The sequence below is a fragment of the Macrobrachium rosenbergii genome, chromosome 3, assembly GCF_040412425.1.
Source record: "Macrobrachium rosenbergii isolate ZJJX-2024 chromosome 3, ASM4041242v1, whole genome shotgun sequence".
Classification (NCBI taxonomy): Eukaryota; Metazoa; Arthropoda; class Malacostraca; order Decapoda; family Palaemonidae; genus Macrobrachium; species Macrobrachium rosenbergii.
Genome location: NC_089743.1, coordinates 85,477,471 through 85,487,470, shown reverse-complemented (window position 1 = coordinate 85,487,470; position 10,000 = coordinate 85,477,471). Strand labels below are relative to the sequence as shown.

At 36.8% G+C, this 10,000-nt stretch overlaps 1 protein-coding gene across 1 annotated transcript in view; it reads right to left on the bottom strand.

The window, feature by feature from the left end:
* LOC136826692 (nephrin-like) overlaps positions 1-10,000 on the bottom strand; it is a 137,545-nt gene that overhangs the window by 129 nt on the left and 127,416 nt on the right. The window contains 7 exon segments of the mRNA XM_067084071.1: positions 1-381; positions 1,122-1,277; positions 2,020-2,310; positions 2,312-2,331; positions 4,017-4,146; positions 7,305-7,477; positions 9,400-9,693. The exon segment at positions 1-381 is cut by the window's left edge and continues 129 nt beyond it. Of these exon segments, the coding sequence (XP_066940172.1) occupies positions 10-381; positions 1,122-1,277; positions 2,020-2,310; positions 2,312-2,331; positions 4,017-4,146; positions 7,305-7,477; positions 9,400-9,693 (1,436 nt within the window). The 3' untranslated portion in view covers positions 1-9.

Sequence of the window (10,000 nt, the reverse complement as noted above, 5' to 3'; positions counted from 1 at the left end):
TCTGGTACTCTAAAGGGGGCGGCAAGCCTCCCCCTTCCACATCCGGGAACGGGTGACTGTGGGGGTCGCGCCCTTCGTAGCTCTTGGGAGAGAGGGGCAGGAGGGGAGGGTGATGATGATGCTGGTGATGGGGTGCCTCAGGGCGCCTCTTGCCACCGCTGAGGACATCGGTAATTGGTGATCCCGCAAGGAACCGTGCGGGTCGGGGTGAGTAGGATGGTGATGGCGGAGGTGAATGTCCTGCTGATGTGGGGCGTAGGATGAGGACGAAGGAGGGACGTAGGACTCCGCGAATCCTTCCTGCAGCAGCGGCACTGTTACCGATGCCGACGTTGGGGAGGGGGCTGCGTGGACGTCTCCACGTATGTGATGAGGATTTACCTGTGGGACGGGAGGATTATATTCGAGTCTTATTACATGGGATTAGCCCTTCATGTTGAGGGTCGTTATCATTGATTGATCATTTTCAGACTGCACATAATCTAACGCAAAATTATATTTTTTTTCAATTCACTGCTAATCCCGCAGTGCTAATTAATTATCTCATAATGAACCCTCAATATTATGATACTGAATCATTGCCTAGAAGAATATTGCATAAATAGATGCTGATCAATCAATGACACGAATATTGTTTTAGTGTTAATTTAGAAATGACAGTTATGTATTGAAGGTCGAAATGACAATTCAATGACGGTTATTTTGAGCTGGAATAGTAGCAAACTAATGCGTTCTAGTGTAAGTGTTAGAAATTTTGTCGATTTATCCTGTAAGTACCTCGTACTACATTCCATATTTGCAGTGATTCGATATTCCCATCTTTGAAATTCGTTATTGATAAAATCAAATTAACTATTCAGAGTTGGACTGTGTTTTCATGTGACCAAAAGTGCTAGGTATCAGGTCATGTGACACCAGAGGTTAGTGTGCGTGTGTGTGTGTGTGATTTGTTTCGTGATAAGGTTTGCTGTAGCCTGCACGCGTTATTTACCTCATCTGAGGATTTAATTGCTAAACATGTATCCTCTGTAAGATACAATATCCCAGAAGCCTGTAATCATGGACAGTGAATAATTAAGTCAAAAAAGGCAAAACTCGATGGAGAACTACGTCATGCCTACCATAGAATGTATGAGAGATGTCGTCGACGATGCAGGATATTGGTAACAGTCAGGAGGAAGGAGTGTTGCTGCAGGAAGCGAAGGATCTGGCTCCGTTCCTCTGAATCCCTCCTGCAGAGGAATCACATCGGGCTCAGCGTCGCTCTCGGATTCCACCTGGAAAATTATGCAGTTCATAGAAAAGTAATCATGATTCTCAAGGCACACGCAAAGGAGTTTTTCTTAAAGATTATCGTTCTCTTCGAGGACACGCCTTTATTTTTCCTACTTTCCAGTACCCTGGGTCTTGCTCCCTCCGGGCATGGGAAGGAAAAGGGCATTAGCTTGCCCTTCTTATGTCATATGAATTGAAAAATAAACAAATTGAGGGGTAGGTTGTAAGAAGAAAGGTTTCTTTTTAATTATTTTTTAAATATTTTTTTAAATTATTTTTTAATCCATTTTTATTTATTTATTTTTATTTGTTTATTTACATTCATTTTTATTTATTTATTTTTATTTGTTTATTTACATTCATTTTTATTTGTTTATTTTTATTTATTTATTTATTATTTTTATTTATTTATTTGGTTATTTTTACATATCTATTTTCATTTATTTTTATTAATTTTATTTTTTTTATTATTTTCTCTTTATTTATTTATATTTATTTATTTTTAATTATATATGTATTATTTGTTTGTTTTTTATTTATTTTTATTTATTTATTTTATTTCTTTATTTATTTTCTATGTGTTTTTATTTATTTATATTTTTTATCATCATATACTTTTTAATTTTTTTATTTATTTTCGCGTATATTTTGTCTGTATAGATAAATGGATAGCTACATAGATAGATATGACAGTCAGTAAATATTTAATCCTCATAAAAAAAAAATCCCAAATTTAATCAATACCTGAAGGTCCCTCTCCGAGCAAGAAGTCGTCTGCTTCGGCGTCATACTGGGCGACTTGCTGCCGGTCTTCGAGAGCTCGGAGCCCGTCAGCGACGAGCACGAGGGAGGATTCCTGGGCCTCCTGGTGCGAAAGACGATGAGCAGAATGAGGACGATGATGACGAGGATGAGGCCGGCGCCGACTCCGAGGGCGGCCGGGATGAGGCTGGGCAGGGAGATGTTCTCGAGGTATTTGTTCCCGAAGCCGAAGGAGGCTCCGTTCCCCGAGGGAGTTTTCCCTCCGTCTCTCACCTTCGGCTTCTGATGGACCGTCTGGATTGAGGATGGAGGTGCATGAGGATTAAATTCGGATTGAGGATTGAGGTGGATGAGAACTAAATTCGGAATGATGATTGAGGTGGATGAGAAATAACTTCGGATTGATGAATGAGGTGGATGAGAATTAAATTCGGAATGATGACTGAGATGGATGAGAATTAAGTTCGGAATGATGACAGATGGATGAGAATTAAATTCGGAATGATGATTGAGATGGATGAGAATTAAATTCGGAATGATGACTGAGATGGATGAGAATTAAATTCGGAATGATGATTGAGATGGATGAGAATTAAATTCGGAATGATGATTGAGATGGATGAAATTAAATTCGGAATGATGACTGAGATGGATGAGAATTAAATTCGGAATGATGACTGAGATGGATGAGAATTAAATTCGGAATGATGACTGAGATGGATGAGAATTAAATTCGGAATGATGATTGAGATGGATGAGAATTAAATTCGGAATGATGACTGAGATGGATGAGAATTAAATTCGGAATGATGATTGAGATGGATGAGAATTAAATTCGGAATGATGATTGAGATGGATGAGAATTAAATTCGGAATGATGACTGAGATGGATGAGAATTAAATTCGGAATGATGATTGAGATGGATGAGAATTAAATTCGGAATGATGACTGAGATGGATGAGAATTAAATTCGGAATGATGACTGAGATGGATGAGAATTAAATTCAGAATGATGATTGAGATGGATGAGAATTAAATTCGGAATGATGATTGAGATGGATGAGAATTAAATTCGGATTGATGACTGAGAAGTATGAGAATTAAACTTGGATTGATGATCGAGATGGATGAGAATGAACTCCGGTTAATCATAATTTGGTTGTTAAAGGTTACCATGTATATTACGTAGTTATCAAAAAATTATCAAAATAATAATGTAACTTTCAAAGCGTAAGATTTTTTGGCGTTTTAGAACTGATTATTGTATTTATCACACGCACCCACTCATATGACTATATATATATATATATATATATATGATAATGAATATATTAATCTATATATGTGTTAAAGTTACCATGTAAATTACGTGTTTGTAAAAAATTATCTTTGTTAATGTAACGTATCAAAGCGTAAGATTTTTGGCTCTTTGTTTGTTTCATTTATATGGATGCATCCCTTTTTGTTGTACCTGGTTTTACAGTATTTATAATATATATATATATATATATATATATATATATATATATATATATATATATATATATATATATATATATATATATATGTATATAAATTTCTGACTCACGTCAGGATCAACCCAGGTCTCTCAGGTGGAAAGCAAGGGCGTTACCCACTGCCATACGTGAGTCATTTAATTTATTTCCCTTTTGTTGCACCTGATTGTTACAGTATTTCTATATATATATATATATATATGTGTGTGTGTGTGTATGTATATGTATGTATATATATATATATATATGTATGTATGTATACATATACTGTATATACATATGTATATGTATATATATATATATATATATATATATATATATATATATATATATATATATATATATATATATATATATACTCGTATATATATATGCGTGTGTGTTCCTAAAATGATCTTAGTCTTAGTCTGCAATTACTATCTTTTAATAACAAAATATAATGAATTAAATAAACAACTAACCATGCAGTTGATAGATAAAGTTGGCCGTTCCAATGCTGGAAATCGCGAGAAGCGTTGGAGAACTGGTTCCTTTATCATTGAATGCTGTTATGTACAGGTTGTACCTTTGCTTTGGCCTCAGCCCATCCACCTGTGGAGATAAGAAACAGAACTATAAGAGTGTTTGGCCTCAAGGCTTAATGGCAAAAATAAACTCACGGAGATTCAACCATTCTGGTTTTCGAACCTCCTTTTCTCTGTAAATGCAGTTCTAACAACTACATAATCTGGTGTTGCTAACAGTATAACATTTTCACCTTTTTCCTAGTTTAGTGGTTTTCTGGTCCTCTTGTCTTTCACGTACTTAGTTCTCCCTCTTCATTAGTGACCATCGACGCTTTTGTAAGAATTCAGTATACCGTAATTCGGCTTTCTCAAGTTTTTTATTTTTTTATTTTACGTAATCTTGAATTTTTCATTTTCCCTGTCTGCTCGGATCAAGCCAAATACTCTAACCCAATGTGTACATCCTTTTTTTTCCCTAACCAGTTCTTCAGTTTTTAAAGAAATAATAATTCTCTTATTTTCTGTCGGGTCACAGGTCTTATCTTGTTTCTAGAAAAAACTTGCCTTTTTATAAACATGTTTTTTCTTCCTCCTGGCGATCAATTTCCCGTTCACTTTATCTGTTACTTCGTGGAATTCTTCTTTCATTTAAGGGGCCTCAACTTTCATTTCCCTTCTCAGTTGTATTGATTGGAAGGCAATATCAGCTGATAGACAATCATCCCTTCACCTTTTATCTCCCCCTATTTCCTCCCTACTGGAAGGTGGGTTCTTTTTTATTGGTACTAGATCAGCCAGTGCTCTCTCCAGCTCCGGCTTAGAGTCCGAGCTTCACTTAGGTAGACTTTTGTTAGAAAATAATATCTCTTTCATGGCGATAAATATACTGTAGTAAGCAAGGCATAACGTGAAAACTACGCGATTACAGTTTTAACGAATTAGAAATATGGAAGGCAGAGGTTGATGCCAAATCTTAAATAAGCAAGTTTACCAGAACAACATAATTTTCTTTTACAATTATTTAATAACAGTTCTGTATTAATACTTAGCAAAATATAAAAAGTGAATGATGAAAAAGAACAAAAAACTAGTTCCTGGGAGCTTAACTGGTTTACAGACAGAAACGTTCCAGAATTTAACGCAAATGTTTTCACTGGAAAACCGGCTTAAGCATTGAATCCCTTATAGTATTTACAGTGCTTATTCCATCCATTATGTGTGAATAAATTACCTCTAATGATTTCACTGACGATTACACTCGAAACAGAAGCCTTTATTTTCTGACCAGTGGGAATATTCATATTATAATAATGGTAATATTATTCATGAAGTTTGGAACAGCTTCCGGGAACATATAACGCAACCCTTTTGGGAAATGCAAATAGGTATAGGCCTAGACAGGAAGGGTATATCTTTTGGAAATCTTGGTGAATTGGGAAACAACTGAACATTATGTGTAATTGCACAAGTATGAGAAATTCCTTACCAATAGAAATAACATCTATTGGCCGGTTCTTTTATATCTTTATATTATGATATGTATCTGCTTGTATACTATTTTATGAAATACAACATACCTGTCAACGAAAAAGATTGCTGAAACTCTCAACACTTCTGGAATGACGAAGTACCAAGGGTTTTAGGGTTTGTATTCATAGGATTAGAGAGCTTATTCCCTTTGTTTGTAATGTAAATGAATTTTCTTTTTTTGTTGGGGAAATAAATGATTTACAGTGCCCTGTTTATATTTGGTTTATCTTGTGCTATGTTGTAAGGTTGTTGTTCCTTGAAAGTGTATGTTTACTCAGATTTCCAATATTTTTCCAACTGGCACAAGATGAGTGTCGGAGAAGTGAAGAGGTGGTATACTTGCTCCTCGGAATCAGCTTCATACAGAAAGAGGCAGATAAGTTTATCACGTAAATGGTTATTTAAAGAAATTAGGTAGTGCGCAGACTCAACGGTTGTTAATAGGTAGTTCGCAGACTCAAAGGAGAACCTTGATGATCAGTCCTTGAACCAAACACTTACATAAGTCTGATTTCTTTATCTTTAGTAAGTCCGCAAGTATCTCTAGCAGAGTCGACCTTTCTTTGGTCGAAAGGCCGTTCTCCAATAGTACAAAATTACTTTCTGAAATTTCTTAAACTCCTTATCCAACTTTCCTCTTTCTGGTTGAATGTATTTATTGTGTGTATGTGTGACAGTATGAGAATGTGTGCCTATGTGGTATTTTTTTCTAATCCTTCGGGCCAGCCCTATGAGAGCTGAAAGTCATCTCAGTGGTCTGGTTAAACTACTTTAATACTCTGGTTGACTGATTTGTTAAGGCTATTTGGTATAGCATATATAGATTATATCTATCAGCGACACCTTTTTATTTGGGTTTCCAGTATTACTTCAACGAAGCAAGGTGTTCTAGACATTTACCGTCGCAGCATTGGGTTCTCTTAGCGAAACTGCCTTTAAATTTCAGTGTTCATAATCTTTGTAGATTACGTTTATCTTTTTGTGTCTAACTTCTTTGTATCTGTTGTTGCTGGTTGAGCAAAATCTGTTCCTTCCACATCTCTTTTTGGCGTCTTACTCTTTCTCTCCACGTTTTTTATATCTTGATCAAGTTTGTCTCTTGTTTTCGAGTACGTCTGTAACCGTTTTTGGTAATATTTGCAAAAAATGGTCTGATTGTTCAAAAAAATTTTCCAGAATTTTTTTCCAAGTATGATTAAATTAATATAAATTAATATAAATGCGATAACCAATAATGAAAAACTGACGCCCACTGGTATATACTCTCCCGTGGCTATCTGTGAGAAATTGCCATTTAGCAAACACTCTTTGCTCATCATGCTTTCAACAGGTCCCTCATCATTTTTCATCTTTCCTTTACTCTTAGCTGTGCTAAAAATGGATCTTGTAATGGAGTCAAGCTGAAAGCCTCGTTTCTAAAAAAGAATGGATTTTCCAGCATAACCTCGCTTCATTTAAGGCCGCTCCCCAACAGCCTTTATTTAGAGAGAAAAGTGGGGAGGTTAAAATTCTTCAAACGCGACTTCAATCTGCATGATATAAATCTTCACAGAAGCAAGCTGCTTTACTCATAACATTCTGAATAGCAGCAAGTATTTAATACAGTACTGCTTTATAAAACAAGCAGAGTGAAACCTAATTCCTTCATATCAATCCGTCCTACATTTGTTCATCAATGTCATGTGAGGAAACTTGGTAATCGCATTAACTCACCTGAAAAACTGGACTCCCGGAAGTGACGTTAATGGTATGTTTACCGTTATGAAGTCGTGCTTGCAAAACGAAAGACTGCTTAAGGCCTCCGCTATTTCCTGGCATGCAGGAAATTCTGACAGACGTCCTCGTCCTCTGAATTACTGTGCAGTTTCCAGGAGGTTCTGGTTTGCCTGGAATGTTGGAAGAATGAAAGAGAATTATGTTGTCCTAACACTGAGGCCACAGTTTATGTCTTTCTGAAATAACCGTTGTCCTTCTCCAGCGCTCAGATTGAAGGCGTAGCCTAGGAAGGATTATGTTTTCAACAGAGGTATAAATTTGCTGCGCTGTGAGTCTTATGTGCAACATTACAAGTACAATGCCACAGACTGTATCGAGAAGCCATGAGAAAGCTTCCATGTCGTAATTAAGTTTATGTGCCCTTCAGGCTTTCCAACACACACACACACACACACACACACACATATATATATATATATATATATATATATATATATATATATATATATATATATATATATATATATATATATATATATATATATTTATATATATATATATATTTCTGTGTCCAAGAGAGGATTTTCCAGAGAAAAACTGCGACAGTCATGGCTACTTTCATACTTTGACTGCTGAGTCGTGACTGAATTACTAAGCGGTAAAACATCTGTATCGGCCACTTCGCACACCTACACAGAGGACTCATTAGTAGTGAGTCGAACCCCACTACCTGCACTTACCCATTCCACGCACATTGTCTCTTCTTGGATGTTAGGTGCCTTCCTTTTCTAAACATCTTTTACACTATCATTTCAACCCTTTCCAGGTCTCCCTCTCCTCTTTCCTCTTGACACTTATGAATTATGTACTCTTTTCATAAGTCCAACATCGTCCATCCTTTTTTTCATGGCTATCCTTTCCCTTTCACTAACATTTATACCACTTTTACCTATCTCCACTCTTCTCACACGCCCATCATCGTTCATCCTTTTCGCATGGGTATCCTTTCTCTTACACAAACTTTTTTTGCCACTTTTACCTATCTCCACTCTTCTCACACCATCATCGTCCATCCTATTCGCATGGCTATCCTTTCCCCTTATACTAACTTTTTTTGCCACTTCCATGCATCTCCACTCTTCTCAAGCTGCACTTCCTTCAAGGAGTTAGTTCAACATCCTTTTCATGTAATCCAACCTTTGCTTCCACAAGCAATGCAAGTCTCTTAATGCAAACCCTGCTACATTTCTTGCTTCACCTATTGTGTGACACACCCGTTCTCTGTTCACATTTACTCCCAGACACTTATCTGAATCAACATCGTCCATTTTTCAGCCATCCATATTAACATTCATTGTTCAATCTCCCTGGTATCCATTTAACCTCATAAGGTTACACTTATTCACATTTACTCTAATCTTCTTCCTCTGGTAAACTTTTACGTTTTCACTAGCCTCTGCAGTTTGTCTTCACTATCCCCAATCAATAGTGTATCAGTTGTAAAAATCAGTCATTCTAACTCCATTCACAACCATTTTACTTATAGCATAACTTTTGATCTACAACTTTCTCTGACTTTATTCATCACTCCATTTATAAAAACATTGAACATTCACAGAGCATAACACACCATCTGAGGCCCACTTTTACACCAAACCAGTCACCCTTCCGTCTATACACTTCAACAAATAATTTACTTCAGTCATGAAAACTGTCAACAACGAATCTTTTGTACCATTCATTGTCATCATCCACATGTACCACCCACCTTCTTCCTTGTCTGAGGTGCAATTGTTCTTCCCCTGTCAATCCCTCAGCCATCTATCTTTCTGTCTTAATTAACAGTCAGTCATATACTTATAATTCTTAGTCATCCCCAGGATATTTGCCCCTCTAAATTTTCCCTGTCACTTTCTCTGTCAAAAACTTTCCTTCATCCAGAATTACCTTACAAACCTTGGATAGCCACTATATCACACTATCTCCACCATCAACTCCTGGTGTCTCTCCTTCTTCACCCTTTCAAATGTGTACCATAAAGGCTTACAAAGACACTATAACATGAGGCAACAAAGATATAAAGCAGTTTTACCTGCAGGTATTATATGATAGAGGCAGGGCTCCTGCTGCGACCCGATCTCGTTGGAGGCCCAGCACAAGAGCGTCCCGTAATCTAGGGACGTCATAGGTGTGTACGTTATGACGCTGTGGCTGTTTGTGGAGGTGTAACGCCCCTGTGGGACGTCTATGGTGTCTGCGGTATTGTTGAATGTCCACTGGAAGGTTGCCTCCAGGGGGTTGGCCTCTACTTCGCAGGTCACCTCGGCGTCCTCGTAACGTCCAACGGCGTATGTTGTCACTTGCCCTGGTAAGCAAACGGGGGCGTCTGTGGAGAATATGAGCCGTTTTATATATTTCTGGTTATTTGATGTGTGGGAAAAACTTTAATATAAATTCTCGCTTGATATTATTCGTAAAAATGATTACTTTAACCTTGGCTAGCTGATTTTTACAGATCATTTATCTTTCCCGAAGTGTCACTTATTTTTACAGAAGCTTAATATTTTAAGCTCGTTTTAGGAGTAACTCATAACATTTAATTTTCCCTCAGTTTCTTGTACCCATGAGGACTTGAAAACGATTTCTTCTCTATCATTATGTTTTATTTTTACGCTGAAATCTTTCACTTTATT